At 43.3% G+C, this 13,076-nt stretch overlaps 1 protein-coding gene across 1 annotated transcript; it reads right to left on the bottom strand.

Annotated features, from left to right (window-relative positions):
- Window positions 1–2,547: 2,547 nt before the first annotated feature.
- Window positions 2,548–12,599, bottom strand: LOC120899740 (flocculation protein FLO11-like). The gene is made up of 4 exons (XM_040305914.1): window positions 12,582–12,599; window positions 6,255–6,987; window positions 3,192–6,127; window positions 2,548–3,072 (listed from the first exon to the last, which is right to left on the bottom strand). Exons 1-4 carry the CDS (start codon window positions 12,597–12,599, stop codon window positions 2,548–2,550), a joined length of 4,212 nt encoding a protein of 1,403 aa, XP_040161848.1.
- Window positions 12,600–13,076: the final 477 nt, after the last annotated feature.

Raw genomic sequence — 13,076 nt, 5'->3', positions numbered from 1 at the left:
TAATAAGTATAGAAAGCCAGTTTTGGGGAAGCGACATAGGATTTGAAATAAATGCTTCAAAATATATTCAAAAGCTTGTGTTAACTATCAAAACAATTTGCTGTTCCTCAAACGGAACACAATCTGTTATATCTGTAAACTCTACTGACATTGCGCAAGTCTCCGAAGATCAGTTGCATAGGCCTGTGACCGGGCCAATATAACTTCTTCTTTGGTACAACAACCGTTGTCGGTCAAGGCCTGCCTGTGCCACTATTGGGCTTTGCTTTCAGTGCCTAATTGATTACCTATAGCAGTATATTCAGTCTTACGTATGAAGGTACGGTCGATTGGGGGCTTAAACCCATGACGGGCAAAAAAAGTCGTGCATGTTGACGATTGTCCCACGAGACTGGCTGTACTATATAACTAGCATTCATACAAAAAACACGTACTTCATTTCAGTATCACGTAGCCATGCGTAATTTGGGATTAGATTATGTTCATGATTAATAATACGATCGTTTCATTTAATGTCCTCGATTCGTATGTTTGGGCTTTCCTGGACCAACAATCTATCTAGTTAATAATAATAAGAATTAACGTTCGGATTTTTCCCAAAAGTAGAAAACTGATCTAGTTATCCACCGTGTATTCTTTTACTTGGGTCGATGTGAAATTACTCACTTGGCGGATATTGAACATCATGTGAGTGTGGTATTTTGTGAGCTTATTGCATTGTAAAACATCTCACGTTCAAGTGTCTTATATGCATTGTGTCCTTGGCGAATTGTGCTGTTTACTGACTGTATGTACGTACGATTGAATTCTATAAAATACTAGCTGGCCCGACAAACTGAATCATTCAAAAAAAAAACTAAAATATTCCATTATTGCTTTGTTACTTGGGATTGTTGTATCGTGCCCGTATCCCCTCAGGATCCGATCATCGAGTGTAATCCGCCAGGCACCTCACACCAAGTGTCAAAATGTCGTATACAACACAACAACAATCCTGCTCTTTGTATGGGAGTTAGAAAATCATTATTAATTTAACTTTAGTGTAACATCTGGACGATTTTTAAATCTTAAAACCTATTCTCATACCACCATAAGGTGTGTGCGAAGTTTCGTTGAAAATGATCCAGCCGTTTCGGAGGTTGCTCGCAACAAACACCGTGACACGAGATTTATATATATATATATATATATATATATATATATATATATATATATATATATATATATATATATATATATATATATATATATATATAAGTTATAGGTGAACTCTCACACACGTGGTTGTGAAGCAAAAACGATGTTAACGCTAACACGGTCAAGCAGGAAGAGAGCGTATTTGCTCGTGTGCTCTCTGACAGCCGCAGAGTTCAACCGAGTGAAAAGACTATGCCCTAACGTGGTACACTATTGTCGTGCAATATTGTACCAGTTATACCAGATGCACTGTTATAACTTATATATATATATATATACGTACGTATTAGCTAAATTTCTCGTTGGCCTGCTCACTAGCTTCGTCGGGACATGGCCTGGTTAACAATAATTCTATGAATGTTCAGTCCCTGGCTAACAGAAGCTAGCAATAGCACTGAATGTGTCTATACTAGTTACCTCAATCAATTAACTTTTCTTTAATTTACAAACATGACCGACTGATTCCCCTCGAACGCTATATATATATATATATATATATATATATATATATATATATATAGATAGATAGATAGATGGATAGATAGATAGATAGATAACGTAGATGAACGTTTTGAGCCCCTCATGAAAGAACATTAGAGCCAATCCGTTCCAGTGTGTCAGGCTATGCGGGATATTGATTGTAAAAGAGAAAAGAGAACAAACATTTTGAAAAGAGGAAGAATTAGGTTATTTAGTTATATAATTAAACTTTATTGTTTTTAGTACATAGCTATTACTGGTCATTTTAAATGTTTTATTTCATTAATTTACATTGTAGTAAATTATTTTTAAAAACATGTTTCATAATTTAAAAACGTGCGTCATTCGCCAAACAAACACATACAAATCCATTAAAGTTTGCTTTTTCAAATCTCAATAGCACATAAAATCTTACGCAGCATATTTGTTTGCTGCATAATTTTCATTACTTACTCACTTTTAAAACATAATTCATTTGTATTTTATAAATCAAACTATCGCTTACATCAATTACAATTACATCAAAAGCCATATCGGCCCAATCAAACACATCATGGTTACTTGAATTGTGGGTACCAATGAACAATGTGTTTTCGGTTTTTGTTTAATTTTTTTATTCCGTTTTGATAAATTCTTAGATTGTTGTATGCCTGCGATATAGGTTTCACGAACAATAAGGGAAGCAAACTTGGAGGCTTTGGTAAGTTTTGTGGCGAAATCAATCCAACGTTCGGAGCGGCATTGTTAATATTAGTATTGGACACAAATACTGTGGGCGAATCTGACACAACAGGATTTATAGTCGATACAGTCACCGTAACAACTGGTGCGTCCTTGGTAAATCCAGAAACTTGATTAATCATTGAGGGTCTAGTTCGAGTTGTAAATGTTGGTAGCGTTATTGTCGATGACGTTCCTGGCGAAGACGATGAAGAGGGTGCAGACCTTGTGGTAGACGATGGTATTGTCGGTGTTGATTGTGAGGTTCTGGTTGTCGTTGAAGTCGACAAAGTTGGAAGTGTAACAGTAGACGACGATCCTGTAGATGCTGACGTGGAGGGTGTAGTCATTGTAGGGGTAGTAGGCGATGCAGTGGAGAGTGTAACAGTGGAGGACGATCCTGTAGATGCCGACGTGGAGGGTGTAGACGATGGTGTAGGCGATGATGTTGTCGGTGTTGTTGGTGAGGTTCTGGTTGTCGTTGAAGTCTTCACAGTGGGAAGTGTAATAGTAGACGATGATCCTGTAGATGCTGACGTGGAGGGTGTAGTCGTTATCGGAGTAGTAGGCGATGCAGTGGAGAGTGTAACAGTGGAGGACGATCCTGTAGATGCCGACGTGGAGGGTGTAGACGATGGTGTAGGCGATGGTGTTGTCTGTGTTGTTGGTGAGGTTCTGGTTGTCATTGAAGTCGACACAGTGGGAAGTGTAATAGTAGACGACGATCCTGTAGATGCTGACGTGGAGGGTGTAGTCATTGTCCGGGTAGTAGGCGATGCAGTGGAGAGTGTAACAGTAGAGGACGATTCTGTAGATGCCGACGTGGAGGGCGTAGACGATGGTGTAGGCGATGGTGTTGCCGGTGTTGATGGTGAGGTTCTGGTTGTCGTTGAAGTCGACACAGTGGGAAGTGTAATTGTAGACGACGATCCTGTAGATGCTGACGTGGAGGGTGTAGTCATTGTAGGGGTAGTAGGCGATGCAGTGGAGAGTGTAACAGTGGAGGACGATCCTGTAGATGCCGACGTGGAGGGTGTAGACGATGGTGTAGGCAATGTCGGTGTTGTTGGTGAGGTTCTGGGCGTCGTTGAAGTCGACACAGTGGGAAGTGTAATAGTAGACGACGATCCTGTAGATGCTGACGTGGAGGGTGTAGTCATTGTAGGGGTAGTAGGCGATGCAGTGGAGAGTGTAACAGTGGAGGACGATTCTGTAGATGCCGACGTGGAGGGCGTAGACGATGGTGTTGGCGATGGTGTTGTCGGTGTTGTTGGTGAGGTTCTGGGCGTCGTTGAAGTCGACACAGTGGGAAGTGTAATTGTAGACGACGATCCTGTAGACGTGGAGGGTGTAGTCATTGTAGGGGTAGTAGGCGATGCAGTGGAGAGTGTAACAGTGGAGGACGATTCTGTAGATGCCGACGTGGAGGGTGTAGACGATGGTGTAGGCGATGGTGTTGCCGGTGTTGATGGTGAGGTTCTGGTTGTCGTTGAAGTCGACAAAGTGGGAAGTGTAACAGTAGACGACGATCCTGTAGATGCTGACGTGGAGGGTGTAGTGATTGTAGGGGTAGTAGGTGATGCAGTGGAGAGTGTAACAGTGGAGGACGATCCTGTAGATGCCGACGTGGAGGGCGTAGACGATGGTGTAGGCAATGTCGGTGTTGTTGGTGAGGTTCTGGTTGTCGTTGAAGTCGACAAAGTGGGAAGTGTAACAGTAGACGACGAACCTGTAGATGCAGACGTGGAGGGTGTAGTCATTGTAGGGGTAGTAGGTGATGCAGTGGAGAGTGTAACAGTGGAGGACGATTCTGTAGATGCCGACGTGGAGGGTGTAGACGATGGTGTAGGCGATGGTGTTGCCGGTGTTGATGGTGAGGTTCTGGTTGTCGTTGAAGTCGACACAGTCGGAAGTGTAACAGTAGACGACGATCCTGTAGATGCTGACGTGGAGGGTGTAGTCATTGTAGGGGTAGTAGGCGATGCAGTGGAGAGTGTAACAGTGGAGGACGATTCTGTAGATGCCGACGTGGAGGGCGTAGACGATGGTGTAGGCGATGGTGTTGCCGGTGTTGTTGGTGAGGTTCTTGGTGTCGTTGGAGTCGACACAGTGGGAAGTGTAATTGTAGAAGACGATCCTGTAGATGCTGACGTGGAGGGTGTAGTCATTGTAGGGGTAGTAGGCGATGCAGTGGAAAGTGTAACAGTGGAGGACGATTCTGTAGATGCCGACGTGGAGGGTGTAGACGATGGTGTAGGCAATGTCGGTGTTGTTGGTGAGGTTCTTGGTGTCGTTGAAGTCGACAAAGTGGGAAGTGTAACAGTAGACGACGATCCTGTAGATGCTGACGTGGAGGGTGTAGTCATTGTAGGGGTAGTAGGCGATGCAGTGGAGAGTGTAACAGTGGAGGACGATCCTGTAGATGCCGACGTGGAGGGCGTAGACGATGGTGTAGGCGATGGTGTTGCCGGTGTTGATGGTGAGGTTCTGGTTGTCGTTGAAGTCGACACAGTGGGAAGTGTAATAGTAGAAGACGATCCTGTAGATGCTGATGTTGAGGGTGTAGTCATTGTAGGGGTAGTAGGCGATGCAGTGGAGAGTGTAACAGTGGAGGACGATTCTGTAGATGCCGACGTGGAGGGTGTAGACGATGGTGTAGGCGATGATGTTGTCGGTGTTGTTGGTGAGGTTCTGGTTGTCGTTGAAGTCGACACAGTGGGAAGTGTAATAGTAGACGATGATCCTGTAGATGCTGACGTGGAGGGTGTAGTCGTTATCGGAGTAGTAGGCGATACAGTGGAGAGTGTAACAGTGGAGGACGATTCTGTAGATGCCGACGTGGAGGGCGTAGATGATGGTGTAGGCGATGGTGTTGTCGGTGTTGTTGGTGAGGTTCTGGTTGTCGTTGAAGTCGACACAGTGGGAAGTGTAATAGTAGACGACGATCCTGTAGATGCTGACGTGGAGGGTGTAGTCATTGTAGGGGTAGTAGGCGATGCAGTGGAGAGTGTAACAGTGGAGGACGATTCTGTAGATGCCGACGTGGAGGGTGTAGACGAAGGTGTAGGCAATGTCGGTGTTGTTGGTGAGGTTCTGGGCGTCGTTGAAGTCGACACAGTGGGAAGTGTAATAGTAGAAGACGATCCTGTAGATACTGATGTTGAGGGTGTAGACGATGGTGTAGGCAATGTCGGTGTTGTTGGTGAAGTTCTGGTTGTCATTGAAGTCGACACAGTGGGAAGTGTAATTGTAGAAGACGATCCTGTAGATACTGATGTTGAGGGTGTAGACGAAGGTGTTGTAGGTGTTGTTGGTGAGGTTCTTGGTGTCGTTGGAGTTGAAACAGTGGGAAGTGTAATAGTAGAAGACGATCCTGTAGATACTGATGTTGAGGGTGTAGACGAAGGTGTAGGCAATGTCGGTGTTGTTGGTGAGGTTCTTGGTGTCGTTGGAGTCGACACAGTGGGAAGTGTAATTGTAGAAGACGATCCTGTAGATGCTGATGTTGAGGGTGTAGACGATGGTGTAGGCAATGTCGGTGTTATTGGCGAGGTTCTGGGTGTCGTTGGAGTTGACACGGTTGGAAGTGTAATTGTAGACGACGATTCTGTAGATACGGATGTTGAGGGTGTAGACGATGGTGTAGACGATGGTGTTGTAGGTGTTGTTGGCGAGGTTCTTGGTGTCGTTGGAGTCGACACAGTGGGAAGTGTAATAGTAGAAGACGATCCTGTCGATATTGATGTTGAAGGTGTAGACGATGGTGTAGGCAATGTCGGTGTTGTTGGTGAGGTTCTGGGCGTCGTTGAAGTCGACACGGTTGGAAGTGTAATTGTAGACGACGATTCTGTAGATACGGATGTTGAGGGTGTAGACGATGGTGTAGACGATGGTGTTGTAGGTGTTGATGGCGAGGTTCTTGGTGTCGTTGGAGTCGACACAGTGGGAAGTGTAATAGTAGATGACGATCCTGTAGATGCTGATGTTGAGGGTGTAGACGATGGTGTAGGCGTTGGTGTTGTCGGTGTTGTTGGTGAGGTTCTGGTTGTCGTTGAAGTCGACACAGTGGGAAGTGTAATAGTAGACGACGATCCTGTAGATACTGATGTTGAGGGTGTAGACGATGGTGTAGGCAATGTCGGTGTTGTTGGTGAGGTTCTGGGTGTCGTTGGATTCGACACGGTTGGAAGTGTAATTGTAGAAGATGATCCTGTAGATGCTGATGTTGAGGGTGTTGACGAAGGTGTTGTAGGTGTTGTTGGTGAGGTTCCTGGTGTCGTTGGAGTTGACACGGTCGGAAGTGTAACAGTAGACGACGATCCTGTAGATGCTGACGTGGAGGGTGTAGTCATTGTAGGGGTAGTAGGCGATGCAGTGGAGAGTGTAACAGTGGAGGACGATTCTGTAGATGCCGACGTGGAGGGTGTAGACGAAGGTGTAGGCGATGGTGTTGTAGGTGTTGTTGGTGAGGTTCCGGCTGTCGTTGGAGTCGACACAGTGGAAAGGGTAATAGTAGAAGACGATTCTGTAGCTGCTGTTGTGGAGGGTGTAGACGATGGTGTAGGTGATGTTGGGTTTGTTTGCGTTTGACTGCAGTATCCATATACATCGATATTGGACTTAATTTTTTTCTTTAATTTTTTATCGGATATAATGATGCTTAGATTATCTGCGTCTTCATTCCATAGTTGAATATCTATATCCGTTGGTATGAGCTTTTTGGTCGGTTCAATCATTACGTACTGTAGTCGATGGCTGATTTCCTGCAATGAATATAGTGATTTTTATTCGTGTTTATTTATTTACTAATTTTTGTTGTATAATTCTGTAATATTGTTTAACATCCACTTTACATTAACGATTTAAGCCCGGGCTACAGATCAAGTGAAAATTTACTTAAAATTGGATTTGTTTTGCTATTTAAATTTAATATCCATATCTTTTTTTAATTGTTTTTTTTTCTTTATTGAATATCCGCCTATAAGAATATCCGCCGTAAAAAAGAAACAAAAAACACAAGCAGAGCGCAATGAGTCTATCATAAACATTTAGAAAAAAAGAGATTAAAAGAAAACTTAGAAAAGGAATTAGAGAAATTACACGTTTATAAAAAGAGCTAAGAGAGGTGTCAAAATCAAAGAGATAGTAAATAACATGAAATAGGATGGAACAGGATCATTGAAAGTATATCGTTTATGACGTGTCTCAACGGACAGAGGATAACGTGGACGAAGAGAACGAGAAGTAGCATACAGCAGAATAGACGAGAGTAAATTGGGAGCATCAGTAAAATAAACTAAAAGCCCACCAATAAAACATGCTTGAATTACTTGGCGATAGAAATTTAAAGACTGAAGACCGAATAACTGCAATCCCGTTTCATAGGGAGGTAATGAGGCTGCACCAAACCAACCACGCAAGGCAATCCTGGTAAAGAGGTGTTGTAGCCTTTCAATTCTCGAACAGCCATCGATGGTAGGTGGTTTGAAAACAATGCTAGCATATTCAATAATAGGCTTTACTAGAGCACAGTAAAGGTTTATTAAGCAGTTTTGGTCTCTAAACATAGAGGTAAAGCGTAAAATAAACCAAAGGGTTCGGTTAGCTTTTAGTAGAACTTCATTAAGCTGCAGTTTAAAATTTAGACGACCGTCAAGGTAAACGACCGTCAAGTTAGCAGATGGATATAACTCGAGAGAGGGACGAATTTGAAAGAGTATAGTACGAAAAAGGAGAAAGAGAGTGAGAGAAAGAAATAACAACATATTTTTCTGGACACAGGCAAAGTATATTGGATGAACACTAGTGACATTAAAGTGTTTTTTTTTTCTAACACTCCTGAGACAGGCCAAGACCGCAAAGCGGTTGTAGTGCCGGATAAGTAAGTATCATTACATGACTTACAGTGTTTCAAATCATATAATGGAATACTTGATCCAATTGGTAAAATGTTTCAAATGGTTAGAAGATGTTTGCAATGTTGATATAGAGGTTTGAAGACATAAAGGAAAATATTTTAAACGCTCAGAAGATGTTTTTTAAACTGCTATTGAGTTTGGAAACAGGAACTTCTATTCCTTTTGAATCCAGCTATGAAGCGCTCGGTTGTAGCGATATAAAAAATAAACTAATATATTAAAAAGAACCACGTGATGTTTTATGAGTGTGGGTTGATCAAACATATTAGGATCGTTAGAAGGCATCCAGCCATATTCCCAAACTCGATCGAATGCGGGAACGATCGTAGCGATTGTCAAAATGACTTAAAATTGTGGTTTCCTAGGATATTTTTTGAGGGTTTCAACCAAAAATTATTTAATCTTTTCTTTTTGCTTGCAGTGAGTGGTTTATTCCCTTGCACATATTATTAGATACTATTCTGAGCAATGTGATCATCTTCTCACTTTTAATATATTTTGAAAATAAAAAAAAAGTTATCATTTTTTATCATGTTGCTTTTAACTGATATTTTTTTTTTTTATTTATTTTATTAATTGCTCGGCCACGTTGGGTTACAGCAATAGTGCTTACTGACTATAGTATACAATTATTCACGAAGGAGTTGGAAGGAGTTTATGGTACGGAAAAGGAGCGAAGACGGGATCGGTAGACAGGATAGGATATGTTGAAATCGAACAGATCAGAAGTACTATTAAAAGACGACATAGCTCTTACAAAAGGCTCATTGCGAGCAAAACGTGTACGACATATAGGTAACTGGAGACGAAAACGATAACGTAAGGTGCGACAAGGTGCATACAAATGTAAGCGCGACAGAAGTGAAGGAGTATCAATCGTATTGAGCAATATGCCAGCGACGAAAGAAGCCTGAGCGACCGAGAGGCGGTGCTCCAACTTGGCAAGGCCTAATAGAGTGCATCTATCGTCATACGAAGGAAGCGGAATAGAGTGATGACCCAGCGACCTACGAAATACGATCCTTGTAAAACGTCTCTGGATCCTCTCAATCCTTTGGAGCAGAGATAGTTGAACAGGAGACCAGATGACACAGGCATATTCCAGTACGGAACGGACCCAACAACAATAAAGGGACTTAAGACAAAAAGGATCACGAATTTCAGTGGACATGCGACAAATATAACCAAGACTTTTGTTGGCCTTGTTGATGACATAGTCCGTGTGCTCCTTGAAAGAAAGACTCGGGTCAAAGAAGACGCCAAGATCCTTAGACAAGGACGCACGGGGAATAGGGGCATCACAGACACTATAAGCATGAGTTATACTTGTAGAAGATCGGAAGAAAGACAAGACAGAACATTTTTCAGGACACAGGACTAAACCGTTAGAAGCACACCATGTAGAGAATTTACAGAGCCAGGATTGAAGGACTAGACAATCAGCTGTAGAAGATACAGGAAGAAAAATTTTAACGTCATCCGCATATAGCAAGAAGCCGTTAGGAGGAAGGATCGAAGTACAGTCATTGAGGAAGAGAATGAACAGTAAGGGACTAAGGACACTACCTTGAGGGACACCCGAAGAACTAAGAAAACATTCAGAGAAAGAGCCACAGATTTTAACTGCATATGAACGATTCTCAAGATAGGAGTTGAACCACGGCAATATAGAGCCACCGAAACCTAGTTTTCGAAGCTTAGCAACAAGTAATGATAGAGGTATACTGTCAAATGCCGCTTTGAAATCGGTATAGATAGTGTCTACTTGCTTACCACTAGACAGATAGTGATATAGAGAAGACAAAAAACACATTAGGTTGGTGGACACTGAGCGATTGGGCATAAAGCCGTGTTGTTCCGTAGAAATATAATTTTTTACACAAGGCATTACAGATAAATGGACAATTGACTCGAGGATTTTAGAATACGCACAAATAATAGAGATGCCTCTGTAGTTTGATGCTAGTGTGCGGTCACCTTTCTTATAAATGGGAACAAGCCAAGCTAGTTTCCATTGACTAGGAAAAATCCCTACACTAAGCGAGCGAGAAAAAAGACGAGTGAGAATAGGAGTGAGGGTATTGCCACATTTTTTCAAAACACAGGCAGGGATGCCATCGGGGCCTGGTGAAAACGAAGTTTTAAGTTTGGATAAAGCGGATTTTACTAGGCTTTCACTTACAACGACTGAATTACATGATATCACATCAGAGGGCGTGTAAGACAAGCCTACGTCCAAAGGAACCTTAAAAGTACTAGGATCGACAAATACACTAGAGAAATGTTTGGCAAACAGGTTACATATATCAGGATTGGACGTAGCAGAGGACAGATCAAGAGACAGGGTGGATGGAAGGCTAGCAGAGCCTCGCCGAGAGTTCGCAAAACGAAAGAATGACCCAGAATCAATAGTGAAGCGCATTTGAAGACGCCTAACGTAGCGACGATACAGATGGCGATTAAGAAGACGATAAGCCTTAGCCGCATATTTATATACACAAAGATTGTGTAAAGTATTATTTAAACGGTAGGCGCGTTGAGCGCGGTTTTTGTCCGATTTTAATAGACGTAAAGCTCTGTTCGACCACTTAGGATTAGGAGCGGGTTTAAGGTGAGGACAGCAGGAAGGGAAGGCGGAAGTGATTACATTAGTAAACGCTGCTACAGCTTGATTTATGTCACAGTCAGCATCAATAAAGGACCAATCGGTATCGGCTAATATACGATGAAGCTTTTGGTAGTCCATTTTCCTAAAATTGAACATACGAGCCGTAGGTATTCGTTGGGAGGATGCAGGGCGAGAGTGCGTAAGGAGCACGCTTGTCTCAAGAGCAGGATGATGATTGTCTAGCGCGACGAGTGGAACAGGTGAAGCTATGACGGGGGAGCAGCACTCCAAGAAGGCAGCATTGGCAAATAGAAGATCTAATTGTCTTCCGCGTATATTTTTTATGCCGGATAATTGCAGCAAACCGTTTACCGACATTCCATCAAGCAGAGAAACATTTTCACGAGATACACCAGTAGGAATGAACTGATTAACGCACGATGCCGACGGTTGCCAGGAGAGTGATGGTGAATTAAAATCACCAAGTAACACCATAAGATCATTTGGTTTAAGTTTGCCAGCAACGAAACTAACACTCTCATGTAAAACGTCAAGGACTACTTCGGAAGAACGCAAATCGGGTGGGATGTAAACGGCGCCGATATAGATTGCAAGGTTTTGAAGCTTAACAATTGTCCAAACAGACTCCAGCGAGTCGAACGGCAGTGATAAAGTTGACGTGTTCAGCACGGAAGAGCAGGCAATGAGTACACCACCACCACGGCGACGGTTACTGTTGAGAGAATTTCGGTCGCAGCGATAGATGACATACGCATCTTCCGAGATAAGAGAGGACGGAATTGAGCCATCGAGCCATGTTTCAGTTAACACCAACACATCCATATCAAGCTCAGATAGAGAGAGGCGTAACTCGTCTAGTTTTGTGCGCAATCCTCTTACGTTTTGATAGTAGATGTTTAGTCGATCGATCGAAGGAATGAGAGAGCGAGATGCGCCGGGAGTGCTCTCGCTGCAAGTTATTAACGGCGGAAGAGAGTCAGACGGATTCCCTACAGACAACCCTACAGACAAAGAGAGCAAAATTTACAGGCGAGGGGCATGTAGAAACAGGGGGAAGGGGTTCGGTCGAAGTTGTATTGTCCGCCATAGTCGAGCCGCAGTGATTTTTTTCCGAATTGAGAGTGAGTGCGGGCAGCGCTCTCTCGCATGCCTTCAAATTACACGGGGCGCTCTCGCGATACAAAACAGCTGATCAGCTGATACCCCCTCCCTCCCGTTTCTTTCCTCTCGCGCTGCGCTGGATGCGCGGATCAGCTGTTCTTGCTCTCTCCCGTTTCTTTCGGTTTGCGCTGCGCTGTTGCCGCACTTGCGCGCTGCGCTGAACACCCCCTCCCGCGCGTTCTTTTCGGTTTGCGCTGCGCTGTTGCAGCACTTTGCGCGTAGCGCTGGACACCCCCTCCCTCTCGTTTCTTTCGTTGCGCGTTGTGCGCTGTGCGCTTTCGTTCACTTTGATTTGCAGCGTAATAAAATCGCATGCATCGAAATAAAACTTAAACACATCAAGCTCGTTTGATATTGTAACACTTTATTGAAACTTAAGGCACAGTTCCACACATCGCTAACCACAATCTTGCCACAAAACCACACACATTTTTTATTATAAATAATTAAAAAATCGTCACTTCAAGCCAACTTACTGCCTGTATGTTGTTCATGTTGAATACTGTAAAAAAGCATTGAAATAAAGCAGCATAATTTACATATTCATGTTGTATTATGAAAGATTAACGCTGCTTTATTTCAATGCGCACAACACTTCAACATTTGAAAATACGACCGAGGCCGTAATAATGTGAATTGAAATAAATAACACTTCAACACTTCACTTCAAATTACATCGAGCGCCCGGGACTTAGACTAAAACGCGCGTGGCCTCACACTGCGAAGGCTTGAACTGTACTGACGATTTTGTGTGGTAGCAAGAAAGGGAACGCACGAGGAACACTCGCTGCACTAGTGCGAGCGAGACACCGACACCAGCAAGCCGCTGCGAGAAAACCAAACTGAGCGCGCTGGCTGAGAAGTGAACGCACACATTCACACATGTGTGATTGTGTGAGTGCGAAAACTGTGTAGAAAGCAAAACACGCTCTCGCCGCCGCGTAATTCCGCGTATTTCCAACCGTCTCCCC

Source organism: Anopheles arabiensis, chromosome 3 (genome assembly GCF_016920715.1).
Source record: "Anopheles arabiensis isolate DONGOLA chromosome 3, AaraD3, whole genome shotgun sequence".
Classification (NCBI taxonomy): domain Eukaryota; kingdom Metazoa; phylum Arthropoda; class Insecta; order Diptera; family Culicidae; genus Anopheles; species Anopheles arabiensis.
Note: the sequence above shows the minus strand (reverse complement) of the source record. Positions and strands in the feature narration are given on the sequence as shown.